Source organism: Martes martes (genome assembly GCF_963455335.1).
Source record: "Martes martes genome assembly, chromosome: 3".
Taxonomy (NCBI): domain Eukaryota; kingdom Metazoa; phylum Chordata; class Mammalia; order Carnivora; family Mustelidae; genus Martes; species Martes martes.
This window is the reverse complement of record NC_137890.1, coordinates 158,668,986-158,686,241: the sequence shown is the minus strand read 5'-3', so window position 1 is coordinate 158,686,241 and position 17,256 is coordinate 158,668,986. Positions and strand designations below refer to the sequence as shown.

Sequence of the window (17,256 nt, the reverse complement as noted above, 5' to 3'; positions counted from 1 at the left end):
AGGACATGGAAAGTGCTTGATGTGAAAGGAAATGAAAATGCATCGACATCTCTTCCAAGATGGATCCACAGAGCAGGAGACCAGGCTGCTTGCTCCTAAGTAGAGGTTGAAGGCTTTCCAGGTTCCAGAGGGTTCCTTAGAGAACTTCTCAGGATTTCAGTCTGAAACCACCCACATGACATGAGAAACATTCTACCATATGTAAGAACCCCCCTTTGTTTCTACTCGCCTGCCCACACTCCCCACAGCCCCCCAGACACTGCTTATGTCACTGTCTGAGTGAACACCTGCCTGAAGTTCATTTCTGAACAAGAATATCAGAGAAGAAAGGAGGGGGGGGGGAATCACTATAAAGGTTTAAGAACCAAATAGCTCTTAACCATCATTGCTCTCTAGTACAGTCTGAGAATCAACCTTCACCTTTTGCCTAAACAGTAAAGTACATAAGAGGAGGAGGAGGAAGGGGGATGAGGAGTTATAAAATGTACTCAATGGCATTTTAAATACATATTTAATATGGAAATATTATTACAAAAGAACTGGACAGATTTCCAGCTTCACCTGGGCAAACTCTATCTTTGGAACATCTCTCTCTCTACCGTCCCCACCACCTCTTTTCTTGTTCAAACTGAAAACAGAATTACAATCATTTGCCATCATCGGAGGGTAGTCTGACAGTTAAAAACAGTAGTCTCGACAGACGTAATAGACACTCACCAACACGACCTTACTGTCCAGCAGCTCCTCTCCACGGGAATGTCAAGCTCTCCGAAAACCACTAATGCCTTCTTCCGTATGTCTAATGGTCCACTGGTATTTGATAACAGTTCACCAACTCTTGTCTCCCCGTTTGCTTTTGACTTTCCTGCACTATCTCACCCACCTGTCACTCACTCTCACCTGAGCTTCGTTACACGGCAAATAAATAGATTGGCCCCCTGTCTCAACATCTTCCACTTGAAGCCAATTCCATCAACCTTCAGGAGCACAGCTGGCCCTCTCACATAAAAAAATGGTGTGATTCACTTCCATGCCAGAGTCACAGTGTGTAATTGTATAGAACTATATGCAGGGAAAGCAATCTGACTCATTTGAGAAAAGGCTGCTTGAGAAAAGAGTTAGGTCTCCCCCAGCTGCAAAGAATCAGAAGGCATCTGATTCAAACCTACACAGTCGTGAAGTAAGGATTCTGATTCATTCACCAACTCCTAAAATAGTAGAAGGGGGCATCATCTACAACTCCAAGTATAAGACACATAGAAGGAAGCACGATGCTCACAGAGCGTAAGAGTATAAAACTCATTCATAGCAAGATATTACCCCAGGTACATAACAGAAAGGGGTGCAAATAAGGGTCTAGATACATTAATATGCCACTGAGTCACCGACAGCTTCTCAGGAAGACCTAAGTCCTAAAACTGCATCAGGGAATGAAGCTTCCCCCGCTCCCCTGCCCCTTGCCATGGTGCGTCCCTTGGGGCCTTTACTGGCCAATTCCTGTGTTGAGGGGACCAAGGATCTCACCCTTATTGGTGATTCCTGTGTCCCTGCAGAGCAGACTTGATGCACCTGGTCATCAGTGGTAACCAGAGAAGAACTGAGGCGCCTGGGTGCCCGTGTAGTTGCCAAGTTCATCCTTTCTCAGAAACACAAGTATCACACAAGTGCAGGATCTGATCTGTGGACTATGTGGTCCTGGCAGTGGGATGCCAATGTCGGGCAGGAGCCTACAACATCCCTACAAAAGACAAACAAGCAAGCTCTAGGTACCCTTGGAAGCAACACCATGCATGAGCAGCAGCAAAACCAAAGAGTCAGAAAACTCACTTGTTTTTTAAACTGTTGGAAAAATTTACAACTAACTTTTCATATAGCTTATCTTTCTCAGCAATATCGTTTCTGTTGAAAACAATGGTCCCATAAATTCCCTTTCCAGCAAATGTCCAACTTGGGAAATGTGTAGAGAACAGAGAAGAGTCCCAAAGGAGATGTATATATTCAGCCAATGAATAACCATTTAACACCTACCATGGGCTAGGGCAATGTGCTAGTAGCTAAGGCTGTACTGATGAAGGCTGCCTTCGTGAAGAGGCTGGCTTTGGCAGGGGACAGCAGTGGAGAAGACAGGTAGTCATCAAGTAACTAAAGGAAATATTAAGTCACAATATAACAGGGTCCCCAAAGGAGAGACATACATAGTGGCGTGCTGATAAAGGTTTGACAACCAACTTCCTGGGAGGAAGGACCTCTGATTTGAAGCCTGTTAATTTCTGTGATGTAAACATTCCCCCATTAGCTAATTTCAAGTTACCAACAAAACAAGCGGCTTACAAAATTCCTGAAAAATTTAACAATCAACTCTCACAGACTGGCTAGCTCCAGAAAACCACTGATGATACTCTAAGAGGAAACTGACCTAGACAAGGATACAGATTGCTTGGGAAACAACAGACGACCCCCAGGTTCTAACACTAAGTCACAGACCCCAAACACCCCATCCTTGACACCGTAATAGCAAAATAGTAGACTGGATGCACCTGGTAATTAGTAATAAACAGAGAACTACTGACTCCCAGGTATACAGGTAGTTATTATAAGGGATAAAATAATAGATCAAGGCCACTTTTTATCAACCATGGCAATATTCCCTTAAGTCAGGTTCTAGAAAAAGGAGTGTGGTCTCTCCTAGAGGAAAGAATTCACACTCACCAAATCAGGTGTTCTATAGAACACATGATTTATGGTTTCCCTCCAATAGTAAATTCCTTCCTAGTAATCTATCACACCAAAAACCATCACCAATATTTTTGGCCATTTTTAAAGTAAATCCTATATCCTCTACTACAGTTACCCAGCTTGGTTCCTAAGTCCTGGAGAAGCCAGGCAACACCACCCAAAGAGAAAAAGAAAGATTTAACCAGGCTTCTCTAAGAAGCATTATTCTTTCAAAATTTATGAATCCTTACACCAAATCCTCATTCAAATTCTGGAGTTCATTAAGCAGGTCACGGAAGAGTACACCTCCACTCAAAATCACGCATCAAGTAATGTGTTTATAATTATGAAAACATAATTACATATTTTTTAAGTTTAGTAAATGTCACCTCAAGAAATTGGAAACAGGCACGACAGATTGCCAGATGCTATGCACATATTCCAGAGAAAACCACATTAAAGGGGAACAGAAATCATTCAAAATGTAAGCAAGAAGAGGGGTGAGAGATGGCTCCGTAGAAGGGAGGAGAGTGTTCCAAGAATTGCAAATCTAAAGACCACAGCTGAAGGCTCCACCGCATTTAGAATCAAAATGACATTTCAACAGGTGAGAATATATTTCAAGTCTAGTTTATAAATTTATCCCACACTTTCCCCCCAACCCCAGTATAAAATTCAGCAGACTTCAGAATGAAATTTCCTAAGAATTCTTGTAAGTAGAATGTTTTCATTAAAATTTGGCTAGTATTTATGCAGTTCCCAAGAACTTCAGCATAAAATTTAATATTTCCTAAATACTATAACTAAGGGCAACTTTCATCGGCCTATTCAGTTTGCTTATCTAGTCAAATATTCCCCTGAAGTTATTTAAATACTCATGAAGATTCCACTAACCTTAGTTCTTAATACTTACTGACATAATCAGCTGAGCAAGTGGCATTTTAAAAAGTGACACCTGTCGGGACGCCTGGGTGGCTCAGTTGGTTAAGCCGCTGCTTTCGGCTCAGGTCATGATCCCAGGGTCCTGGGATCGAGTCCCGCATCAGGCTCCTTGCTCGTCAGGGAACCTGCTTCTCTCGCTGCCTCTGCCTGCCTCTCAGCCTGCTTGTGTGTACTCTCTCTCTCTCTCTCTGGCAAATAAATAAAATCTTAAAAAAAAAAAAAAAGACACCTGTCAATCTTGTTTGCGTCCCCACGTGCAGGCCCCTGATCTCACAGCTGGTCTGCCCAAGACCCCCTGAGCACCAACCCTCGTCCCCCATGTGGTCCCATTTCCGCTCCAACAAGATAAAAGAAACGGTCATGAACCAGGAGAGCACCTGCTCGCGGTAAGAAGACGGTGGCTCGTGGAACAGCTACAGCAGATGATAAGAAACGTCAGTTCTCCTTGAAGAAGCTACAGGTTAATAATACCTCTGCTGTTGAAGAAGCAGATTATGTTCACAAACCAAGGAATAGGGATCCACGTCCACCAGCCTCAAGGGCAGACATCCCTGGCAGCCGACCCCTTCACCATTCCAGGTCGTGCCGGGACAAAGCCATCACCAGAAACCCTGCGTCTGAAACCGACTTGGTGCAGACACTGTGGCTCATTTAAGGAGGCTGGCTGAAGCTCTGCGCACCTCATCTGGGGATGGAAAAGCACCACTTGCTACCGGGGAGGAGGAAGATGATGATGAAGTTCCAGATCTTCTGGAACTTTTTTTTTTTTTTTTTTGATAGGGTTTCCAAGAACGGAGCAAACTGAGCTGAGCCACCTTCTGAAGAAGACAGAACTTAAAGAAGTTACGGGAGGCTGCTATTTTATATTATGGCCACTTTTTTAAAAAATGTTGTGGATGAACTGATAAAATCTAGGTCTCTAAAATTTTTAAGCCCAAGCCCCTTGGATGCTGTCATTCTTCTCGGTTTTTACTTAGACACAATTCCTTCTCTGCACCTAATTAAGCTGGAGTAGCCTGGGAATAAAGTTTGAAACCAGGTTAATAAAGTTCTTTGCCTAGTTGAAAATCAAATTAAAAAATTCACACTTGTAGTACTGGATGTCCTGCCAGAGACACATTCTTCAGAGATGTATCATGCTAGTCTCCCTTCCTGCAGTCTTGTCATCGCTCAAGGGGCACAGAACTGAGGCGTTTCTTAATCAAAATAAAGTGGAAAAGTCATCAAATCCAGGATGAAACACAACAGTTAAAAAAAAAAATCCACACTTGTCACTTCAGCTCAAAACCATGAAGCAGGATAGAGAAGATCATGAAGGAAGGAGAGGTGGATGTTAACAAAAGTCAACCACAAAGCAAAGTCAAGACCATGGTTAGCAACAAGAATGGGACAGTGACTATAAAAATTATTGTTTTCCATAAGATTGAACCACAAAATTGAAAAGATGAGCAACAATTTCCAGGCAGACTAGGGAAATAAATCTATTTTCTAAGGTGGCTAATTATTAAACATCTAAAGTGCTAGATGTAATAGCATGAAGTCTGTCCCTTACCATAAGTAAACTGATACCAAACAAAAAAATAAATAAATAAAAATTCCAGACCAATGACAAAAGCTCCATCAACTGAATACATATTAGGCACTGGAGGGTCCAGCTGGCAGCTTTTACACGTAATTTATTTAATCCCCACACCACCCTGCCAGGCCTAGAGTTATCCCATTTTATGTTTAAGGAAACTGAAGCTCGGAAGCAATCTAACGAAGATCGTGGCCCTCAAAGGAATTCCGGGGTCTGAATTCCACAGTTGGTAGGCTTTGCTGCCTCCTCACTAGCGAACTTAACCTTAATAGTATCCAGCATCCACCAAGAAATCATATAGTCCGTAAATCATCAATGTCAAAGAGCGTTGGGGGTAAAGAAGTCTGTATCATCCTGCATTTGTAAACAGGCTGCGTTTAAAATGTTGTTAAATTGGTTGTTTAGAAATCAAAGCACATTTTCCTGAGGAAATAAGAAAAGGAAAATAATTGGGTTCATCAGATCAGTCCAGAGAAGCCGAATGCTTGGTGATGACGACGATGACGACGACAACGACGATGACGACGACGACGTCACCCCAGGCATGCATGGACACTCGCCCTGGGCCAGGCACTTGCTCAACAACCTCGACAACCACACCGCCTACCCTCAGCCTTTCCCTTACATGCATGACCGGGGTTCTCAACCAGGGGCGTTCTGTAATGTGTGAGTGTGATTTTTAATTACCACAGTGTGTGTGTGTGTGTGTGTGTGTGTGTGTGTGTGTTGGGAGGGGGAAGACTGCAAAGCTGAACTCCAGTCGTGCGTGGGATGGTTTGGGGGAACTGTTACCTTCGATGGCTGTGGCGAACCGTACCTCCATGTTCAACGCCTTTCTCGAACCCGGACTGGAGCTCTGACCTACAGCCTTGACCTACAGTGAGTGGTGCAGGGGACACGGTGCCCATGCTGGGTTTAGGCTTTAGGAGGCTTGGGAGGCTTCTGGTTTTTCCCACCCTGGAGGAAGCCAGCAGCCATACAAAAAGCCCATCCCACCTGGGACTGCCACGCTGTGCGAAGCCGTATCTGGCTGCGTGGAGAAGTCACGTGGAGGAAAACCAAGGTCCTGGCCTGCATCCCCGGCTGGGCCGCCCCCTGAAAGGCAGCAGCACCTTGCCTTTCATGCCAGCCATGCTGCTCGGTCAGGCCGACCCAGGTGATGCCAGCAGCGCCTCTTGGAGTCCTGCCTGGATGACAGATTCCCAAGCAAATAAATAAAATTATTGTTGATTTCAGCTACATTTGGAGGGTCATTGGTTTCTCACCAGTAGATTACCATAACAATAGTCAATGAGGCTCAGGACCCAAATGAGGTTCCATTCATTGGGGAAGAGGGGTGGGGATGGAAGTAAGAAAAGAAAAGGGGTCTCTGTAAAAGCTCCCCAGTGTTCCTAGGAAGAAATGAAAAGAAACTGATCACAATATAGAAAGCATGCGCCATCTGGCCACATCCTGTGTCTCTCCTAGTGTCTATTATAGGAACTTCCCCAACAAGGGAGAGGGGATTGTAGCTCTATTTTATGGACAAGAAAACGGAGGCTCAGAGCACTAAGAAACCCGCCTACAGTTGCTCAGTGACAAAGCTGCAGTGGGACCTGCCTGACTCACGCCTGCTGCCCCCGACCCAGTTTTCCTGGGCCGTGATCTGTAGTTTAAACACACACACACAACTCCTATCAAACCTGGTCTTCATTATGACCTACTTACTTCACCACAAATCAAAGCAGCATGGGCTATTTTCCAACTGAAACTAATTTAAAATAATTTACTTTTTGAAGAATTATAATGAGAATCCACAGTTAAAGATAATTTAGATGAAAGTTATTCTCGTGACCTAGTAAAAATAAAGGGACTTGAGCATATGGTTTGGAATAAATGTGATTCTCTGGGATGCAATCAGGATAATCACTGAATTATTATTATCATTCTGGGGCACGTTTTTATCTTTGTTGACTTTTTCCTATCCACCAGGACTGTGATTGTATAATAATAACACAACAAGTTTAAAGGACTGTGGTCTTCAGTTGCTTAGCAACACATAGCTTTGAGGAGAATGAAGGATAAAGGGTCCACTGGCAAAATAATGCTATTTGCAATTGAACCGTTATTTAAAAGTTTTAGAGTGATTAAAACTGTTCTGTGTAAATGCAAGTATGCAAATGAAGGCTCCACAGTATCAGCCACTGCTTGTATTTCTATCACACCCTGAATCTGAAGTTGAAGCCAATCACTGAACGGATTGATACGCATTTACCGATTTGAACAGCCCTGATGAGGACAGTAATTAACACGGCTATTTCAAAGGCAGGGTATCGTTGTTCCTTCCCTACCACGGCTCTTGACCTGGAGAAGATGAAGTGAAATCCATGCACGTGAATTACAGAGGACAGCGCCCACCCTGTCCTGCCTGCCCAGCCTTACCTGTCATTATCCCCGTCACTATCACCGTCACCAAAGAGGAAAGGCTGAACAGGCTTGTGCAGAGAATTTAGCAAATAACATACCTTCCACCATGAACACTCTCCCACTCATTTCAGTCATTGTAAACGTAAAAGTCAGGTTACTTGTTCCCCTTTCATTCATTTGTAATTGATTTATTCAACCAAAGCTCACGGAGCAACTCCAAAAGCCAGGCACTCTCCCGGGCAGAGAGCAAATAACTGGGAACCTAGGAGACATGGTGACCATCCTCATGGGCTCTCCAGGGTGTGGAGAGACAGGAAACAAGCAAACAACCATGAAATTACAAAACATGACAAGCACGGGGAAGGAAGCAATCAGTATGAGGGGGTCAGAGGAGGACTTCCTCCGGAGGTGATAATTAATGGGGGAGCCAGCCATGGGCAGAGCTAACAGAAGAGGAACTTTCTGGGGGAACTTCACATACAAAAGGGCTGAAGCAGGAAAGAGCCTTTCTTTTTTGTGTGGTGAGCCCTTCCTGGAAGGGAACACACAGGATAGGCTGGGGTAAGAGGAGGTTGGGAGAGAGGAGGATGATGTCCTTAGGTAATTACTAACTATTCCAAAAGTGCTGGGACTGCCAAAAGTCTCATTTCATCAGGAAAACGTCCCTACAGTTTCTCTCTCCACAAAATGGAGGGGTTGTTGGTGGGGATGCTATGACACAGTGACTGCCTTACACACCATCCCACCCAGGCAACCTCGCCCGGGGGCTCTCTATCAGCTTCTGAGCCGGCTTTTACACTACTACTACACCCCAACCTGAGCACAGAGAGGTGGAGTCCTGGGATGCTGGAGCACAGTGTCTTCTGGAAGTTTCATGGAAGACTTAAGTCTTAAGTCCATGGGAGCTAGGAGCAGGCAGAAATTCCAGAAACACAAATAAACCAACAGAGGCAAATCCCAGAGACATTCTGCACTGGCACTTCGTCCCCACCCTCACCTGGTGCCCCCTCAGTGTTTGTACAGGGGCCACCTGATCCCGTTCTAACCCACTCTGCCAAGAAACCTTGGCTCTGGCCTGTCCTCTTTGCCTCCCCCAAGCTGCAGATGCCCACTCAGCCTGCTTCCCGGCACCCACCCCACCAGATGACAAATCCCTCGTAAGAGAGTGATGACTGTTGCTGGCCACATCCTCACCGTGACAGTCTAGATGTGGACCTTCTAGATGTCCTCACCACCTTAATCCAAACAAGTGACTTTAATCATGGAAATTCCCATCATGCCAACACACTAGGGAGGAACATCTCTCATGGATTTTATCACCAGCTTCCTTTGAAACACAATAAAACATAGAGACACACTGCAAACTAAGCCAGAATTTTTAAATAGTGTAAAAGCAAAGGGTTCAGTCGTTTTCTTTTTTATAATTTATCATTCCATTCTTTTTTTTTTTTTTTAAGATTTTATTTATTTATTTGACAGACAGAGATCACAAGTAGGCAGAGAGGTAGGCAGAGAGAGAGGAGGAAGCAGGCTCCCCGCTGAGCAGAGAGCCCGATGCGGGGCTAGATCCCAGGGCCCTGGGATCATGACCTGAGCCGAAGGCAGAGGCTTTAACCCACTGAGCCACCCAGGCGCCCCGGGTTCAGTTGTTTTTAATGCCACTCCACCGAAAGACAGTGTCTATTTCCTTCCAATTTTGTTTTATGCACCTTCCCCTAATTGTGACTATAGCACTGGTTCAATTTATCTTTTTGGAGAGCGTAATGGGCCTGTGTCCTTTGCTTTTCCTTTAACATCATAAGCACAAAGTTCTCTTTAAAGATATCTTTTACAATGGCTGTATAAAATTCTCTCATAGAGCTATGCCATTACTTAAACATCTTCCTATTAACTTCATATTTAGGGGCATTCCAATTTTGGACTATCATAAATAATGTGATGATGACTATCTCTGTTGAAAAAATTTTGTCCAAATTTCAACAACCATTTAAGGACAAACTCCTAAAAGGGGCCTTACAGAGTCAAAAGATTTTCAGGTTCTTTCTTGATCCACATAGACTAATTGCTTTCCAGAAAAGAAAACCAATTTTCACATCTAACATTGATATAAGTGCCCATTTCATGTGAAGGGGGTATATTTTTAATGCAACTTGAAATTATTTTAATTGTCACAGTATTTTAGTATCAGTAGCTGCCAGGTTTAGTCATAAGGCTGAGAGGATAACTGTCCATAATATTTGTATATCTGACCCTACTTTGGGCCACAACAATCTCCAGATGGATTCTTAGTCAACTTTATCTTAATTGTCATCATTTCTTTCCCTTCTTTCTGCCCTCTTAGTCTGGCTGGTAATGAAAATTGGCCAGCAGGAGCAAGTTTTAGTTGTGAGGCAGGATCTATGCCAATCTTCTGCCACGGTAAACTCATATCAGCAAATAAATTGGCTGAAAACATTTCCTCTCTCATCAAACTTTCTTAAATAAGCTTTCCCTAACATATTTCACCAGAATAGTACAATCTGGGGTTCACAAGTTCCTCCCATATACCAAATGGACCTTCCTGGAAAAGGCTGGTCTGTCCACACGGACACGGTCATGTCACCAAGAAGCTCAAACTCCTCAAATAATTACTGACATCTACACTGGCACTTAATCGAACTTACCCTGGACTTCTCTGAAGCAATCATCAAATGGGCTCATGGCATTCCTTCAACTTTGAATTTTTGTAGCCTTGGCAACACTGAAAAAGCCACTCTCCTCCCATTTAATTATGGAAATTTATGAAGAGGAAGAGAAGTTTCCCAGCATCGACTTGAAGACGGAGAGGCAACAAAACGTGGGTTGTTGGATCAGCCAGACATATCCTCTAGGAACCATCTTTGGGTTCCTGGGATTCTATGTCTGTAGTTGGTGAGGGATGCCACTAGATGGTAGACTTGATTCTCTTTAGGACCTGGACCCTCTGGGCAGCAAGGTGAATTCTTTAAGAAATATATTCCTGACACCATAAGCTTTGACAGCATGTGAGAGTACTTAATCTACAAGACTGGCTCTTGGGAGATATCAAAAAGCTTGGGTCACCTGAGCACATAGTTATAGTAGATTCTAGAACCTAAGTCTAACATATACACTTTTAACCTGTGACACCTGTTGTCCTGCTCTTCTTCCCTGCGTTGCCGCTCCTCTCCTTCGCCCTAGTGAAAAGTATCTTTTCCCACCACATAAAAAGATAGTTGATCCCTTCCCTGCTTCAAACAAAGCCACTGACCAGGCAGCTTTGGCGGAGAGCACACATGACTGCTGATGATGCAAATGTGTGAACATATTTCTCCCTTTAAAACCCTCTTAAACATATGCAAAGTTTAAAACCACTTAAAAATGTGTTTCTTCACACAATTTATCTCAGCCTGAAAGTGTACTGAAGGAAATGAATCAAGATGGCAGCATTAGCACCCTAGAAAATACTAGAGAGGTGACCTGGCAGGATAGCAGGCCAGAAGAGAATATGTTCGACCCACTGAACTCAAATTGGATGAAGAGGAAATGCCACCACCTACCAGTGTGAAAAACCCTCGGTACCTTCTGCATCCTAAAGGCATATGCACACACACTCATATCCCCTGCAACTGGGGGTGCAGGGAGAGGAAAGGGGGCAGATACCACCAACAGCCTTCTCTCCCTCCATGGAACAAATTTAAGAGCCCCTACCATTGGAATGATCACAGCCTCAAAGGGATCTCACAGGACCTGAAAGCCAATCTTCCATCATTGAGATGATCTAACTAAACCCCAGAAAGGTTAGGTGATTTGCCCAAGGTTCTGCTACAAGCCAATGACAGAATCTGGTCTGCCAACTCCCCATCTAGAATTCTTTCTAGCATACCACCCAAGACTTAAAAATGTGTTCTTCCATTCAAATGCAGGAATCCTAAATGCATTTAGGAAACCTAAATGCAATAACCCTTGGCAAGTGTAATTTAAGTAATTCTATTTGAGGGCTGTAATTATTCCCTTTCAGTGGGTCATTGTAGTCTCGGGATATTTATGGGTAAACCCTCCAAAGGTTCAACCCCATGTTAAAGTTTCTTTTCCATGCTAGATTGTCAACTAAGTAGTCAACCATGCAGCCTACTAACTCCAGGAATTTCCCCAAAGAAACATATGTAAGACAAGAATGTGTCATGTTTATGAATCATTTGTGAAATGCTACAGAAAATAATGCAAAAAGAGAAGTACCAGGCTAAACCCAACTGATCTGATTCAGGCAATGTGGAAATAATCTTGCTTTCTCTCTAGCAACAAAAACAGAAATTTGGGACACAAAAAAGCAATGGATCCAATAGTGACCATAAGGGAGATCATTACAAGTCATGTCTGTCCTCATAGAGTACTTCGTTTGCACTAAAATCGTGGCCCTTATGACATATCTTAATTCATCAGTTAGATGCCAGAACTGCTCTCATCAATGGGAGTGTTGAACCACAAAGCACACAGTCGGGATTTAGTCTGAGGACAACTGACTTTCCCTATAATGATTCTCATTTAAATGTAACACAAGAGCCACAGACGAAAACAAAAGTCATCTTCACTAATCCATCCCAGTGACCCCAGCAAAGAAAATGAGTCAAAATAAGCTTCTTTTTTGGTTGCTCTTAAAGGGGCCTGGACTAAAGAGTCAGGAAAATATACTGTTAGATGCCTTGTAGTATATATCAGATGTTTCCGCAAATATTTGAGTCCACTTGATAAAGGCTTTCAACAAAATGCACAGGGAAATTTATAATTAAAAAAAACAACAACAGGGACGCCTGGGTGGCTCAGCTGGTTAGGCAGCTGCCTTCGGCTCGGGTCGTGATCCCAGCGTCCTGGGATCGAGTCCCACATCGGGCTCCTTGCTCGGCGGGAAGCCCGCTTCTCCCTCTGCCTCCGTCTGCCAGTGCTCGCTCTCTCTCTCTCTCTCTCTGACAAATAAATAAATAAAATCTTAAAAAACAACAACAACAACAACAACAAAAGCTTTGGGAAATTCTTCCCTGCTGAGATGGAAAAGTCCTCATGGACAGAGAGAAGACAAATGATGGGCCAAAGCATTCCCCGCATTGCTGTAGCCTTCCTGGCAACCAGAAGAAATGCACTTTACCAAAGGTGAGAGCAGCGAGGCCCAGAGATCTTATGTAACTTGCTTACGGCCACAGAACCAAGATCCAAATCCCTGAGTCCAGTGAGTGAGGGGACTGGATGGGTGACGTAGTATCCCATGGGCTGCATGAATTTGAGGGCAGGAAAGTAACACAGAATCACCAATTTAAATGTGGTAGTTGCCCACCATAACCACACCACACTCTTCCAGTAAGGCTCACTTTTTCTTGGAGCAGACCAAGATGAGTGAACGGAACCAAACCATGCTTTCACCCAAGAAAGCAGAGGAAAGTTGATTTTCCAAGTAACGTAAAAACGCGCTGTGTGACCTAGACAAATGGACTGGGGCCACGGCTGCCCGTTAGAATCACCTGAAAGGGTTCTTTGCTAACATGCCACTCAAACACCACCCCCAGAGGTTCAGATGTAATCGGTCTGGGGTAGGGCCCAGGCCACTGTTCACTTGTACCTTACCTAATTCATAGTCAGGGTTGAGAACTACCAATGGAGGGGGGCTGGGTATTTTTTCCCTTTTGCCTGTAAAGCAAACTATGCCTTGCAGATTTCTATTTCAGAGTCTCAAAGAATAATGGGACCTTTGCTCTTCTACAATCTGAGTAGCACTGGACAAGTCATTTAACATCCCTTGGACCTGTTTTTCCACTTACCTAATAAGCACAGTGTGCAGAAAACACACCTAATGCATCCTGGTTTGCCCAATGCAGGGGTCAGGATGGGACCAGCATTTAATAAAATGTTTATTGGGGTTTTTTTTAAGATTTTATTTATTTATTTGAGAGAGCAAAGCAAGAGAAAGAGCACGTGGACCAGCAGGAGGGACAGAGGGAAAGAGAGAAGCAGGCACCCCACTGAGCAGGACCCTTGGATCATGACCTGAGCGGAAGGCAGATGCCTAACCTACTGAGACACCCAGGTGCCTGAAATGCTTACTCTTGAACCAATGAAATGAGTAAATCAAATCTTCCCTCTAGCTCTGTCATTCCAAAACTACTCATTCATTCACTCAACAAACGTTAATATTAAGTTATTTATTACCCTCATACAGACACTGTTCCAAGGGCTTGGATTATACCTGTGAGAAAATTAAGACCCCCTGGCCCCATGGAGGTTGAGCCCCAGCATGGGGGAGACAGACTACAAATGGTGGACCCAAAGAAAAAATAAATCATTAAGTAGAAGATGACAAGTGTCCATGGAAGAATAAGTAAAATAATACAGTTATACTTTTCCCATGTATGCATGTTTGTATGTGTGCCTGTTTGCAAATCTTGGAACAACTGTTTCGTTTCTGACTGTAATTCTGCTTCTCACATTTGTTAAATCTCATAATAGGTCAAGTTTGATCTCATCAATGCCCATTTATTAAGAATGAATGGATTACACTAGATTTTATGTTTCATAAACTTTTTTTAAAAGATCAGTTTTGGACCTGTGTTTCTTGTAAAGTTAGATCTGGTGATTCAGACCAATAGTCCTGCCGAGAACAACTAAAAAGCTGGCCAAACACTGTTTCAAGCCCTCTGAAGGATGCCTGGGTGGCTCAGTGGGTTAGGCCGCTGCCTTCGGCTCAGGTCATGATCCCAGGATCCTGGAATCGAGTCCCGCATTGGAATCTCTGCTTTGGCAGGGAGCCTGCTTCCCCTCCTCTCTCTCTGCCTGCCTCTCTGCCTACTTGTGCTGTCTGTCAAATAAATAAATAAAATCTTAAATAAATAAATAAATAAATAAATAAATAAATTCCTCTGAAGATACTAGGGAGCTGAGGGTAAGGGATGGCTGGCAAGGCTGTGAAAACACAGGGAAAGATCTAAAACAAGAAAGGAACCCAACACTTGGGATAGCTTTTCCCTCCAGAAGTACCTGAATTTTCCAGAAAAGGTTGTTAAAATGCTGAGAAATTGAGAAGAATGATGACAATTTCACTAAATTGAGGCAACAAAAACTGGAATTCAGGGCCTGCTAAGGACGGTGAGCCTGATAAATCCCCCTCATTTGGGGTTACGACCCCAAAGGGTAATACCTTACCATTAAAAGTGAACCAGAGTTATCATGTAGTAGAAATAAACCCAATTATATCAGCAACTAAATACAGAACAACCAGATTTTCCTATTTAAGAACAAAGATCAGGGATGCCTAGGTGGCTTAGCCAGTTAAGCCTCTGACTCTTGGTTTCAGTTTAGGTCATAATCTCAGGATCATGATCTCAGGGTCTTGAGATTGAGCCCCATGTTGGGCTCTGCACTCAGCAGGGAACCTGCTTGGGATTCTCTCTCTCCCTCTTGCCCTCCTCCCCTACCACCCCCCATCTCTCTCTAGAGAGAGCATCACTCCATTAAGTGTCTACCTTCGACTCAGGTAATGATCCCAGCCAGAGTCCTGGGACTGAGCCCCACATCGGGCTCCTTGCTCAGCAGGAAGTTTGTTTCTCCCTCTGGCCCTCACCCTGCTCGTGGTCTCTCTCCCTCTCTCTCACTCTCTCTCTCTAATAAATAAATAAAATCCTTAAAAAAACAAATAAATAAAAATGAAAAATAAATTTAAAAAAAGCAAAGTCCAACTTTATACTACTTACAAGATACCCACATTAAATGTAACAATACAGAAAGACAGAAAGTGAAACTATTTTTAAAAAGGTATATTATGCAAACACTAACCAAAAGAAAGCTGATATGTCTGAGTTAACACAGACATGGTAAACTTTAAGAAAAAAGAAAATGACAATAGAGTTAAAAAGAAACATGTCAAATGATAAGATGATAAAATTGAATGAAATATTCAATTCACAGGAAAATATAATAATGAATTTGCATACACAAAATACATAGCAAAATTTCACAGAACAAAATAACTATATAAATGCACAATCAAAATATTAAAGTCAAATAGAATATGTTCTCAAATCATGGGGGAATTATATTAGAAATCAATTATACTAGAAAAATCTCAAAATTCTTGAAAAATCTAAATAATCTATGGCAGAAGAAGAATTATCAGGTAAATTAGAAAGAAATTCAAATAATAATAATGAAAATAACATATGTCAAAACTTGCATGATATAACTATAGCCAAGATTAGAGAAAAAGCACAGCCCCAAATACATATATTATAAAAGAAGGCTTAAAAAAATCAAGACGTTAAGCGTTCATTCCCAGAAATTAAAAAAAAAAAAATCAATTAAACCCAAGGAAAATTGAAAAAATAAAAAATAAAGATAACAGAAATTAATAAAGTAGGTAAAAAAGAGATAGAATTGATAAAATCTTGATAAGACACATAAAATCAATAAACTCCTGGCAAGACTATGAGAAATGAGAGAGAAATCACAAATCAACAACAGAAATTGAGTCATCACTACAGATCCTACAGATCCTTTAAAAATCACAGGAGGAGTGGGAACACTGGGTGGTTCAGTCAGTTAAGCCCCTGCCTTTGGCTCAGGTCATGATTTCAGGGTCCTGAGATTGAGTCCCACATCTGGCTCCTTGCTCAGCAGGGAGCCTGCTCCTCTCTGCCTCTGCCTGCCACTCTGCCTTCTTGTGTGCACGCGTGCTCTTTCTCTCTCTCTGACAAATGAATAAGTAAAATCTTTTTTAAAAATCACAGAAGGAGATTATGAATAATTTATGTCAGTAAATTTGAAAATTTAGGTGATTTGGATAAATTACTAGAAAAATCCATCAACTTGACATTTATGTAGGCTTTATCTTAATTGATGCCAGGAATCAATAGGCACTTAAGTTGTTTCTAACTTTTGGCCATTATGAATAATGCTGCTATGAACATAAGTGTGTTAATATCTGTTCCAGTTCCTTGTTCTCATTTCTTTTGGGTATACCCAGAAGTAGAATTGCTGGATTATATATAGCAATTTTATGTTTAATTTTATGTTTAATTTTTCCAGAAACTGCCATATCATTTCCAGACATACCATTTTACATTCCCAACAGCAATGTACAAGGGCTATAATTTCTCCAACACCTTCTATTTTGGATTTCTTATAACTAAAATGTGAATTGGTATCTCACTATCGTTTGATTTGCATTTCTCCTAATGATTAGTGATGCTGAGCACCTTTTCATGTGCTTATTAGCTACTGGGATATTTTCTTTGGAGAAATGTCTATTCAAATCCTTTGCCCATTTTTTCATTTGGTTGTTTGCTTTTTTGTCATTGAATGTTAGGAGTTCTTTATATATTCTGAATATCAGTCTCTTTTCAGATATATAATCTCCAAATATTTCTCCTATTCCATGGGTTTTCTTTTTGTTTTCTTAATAGTATCCTTTGATGCACAGAAGTTTTTTTATTTTGATGAAGTCCAATTTACCTATTTTTTTCTTTTGTTGTCTGTATTTTTGATGTCATATTTAAGAAATCACTGCATGTCATGAAATCCACTGTCATGAAATTTTTCTTCTATATTTTCTTCTAAGAATTTTATAGTCTTAGCTC

The 17,256-nt window shown here is 42.2% G+C and overlaps 1 protein-coding gene across 2 annotated transcripts in view; it reads right to left on the bottom strand.

The window, feature by feature from the left end:
* The window catches only part of DNER (delta/notch like EGF repeat containing), a 277,810-nt gene extending 273,980 nt beyond the window's left edge, over window positions 1–3,830 (bottom strand). Inside the window, exons 1-2 of one of the 2 annotated variants that reach the window (XM_080799206.1) lie at window positions 3,629–3,828; window positions 1,525–1,738 (exon numbers count right to left, since the gene is read on the bottom strand). In XM_080799206.1, coding sequence (XP_080655332.1) covers window positions 1,525–1,635 — 111 coding nt within the window. In that variant the 5' untranslated portion in view covers window positions 1,636–1,738; window positions 3,629–3,828. Of the gene's footprint in view, window positions 1–1,524; window positions 1,739–3,628 lie in introns of both variants that reach the window. The other variant, XM_080799207.1, reaches the window with a different exon arrangement.
* Between the last annotated feature and the right edge of the window lie 13,426 nt (window positions 3,831–17,256).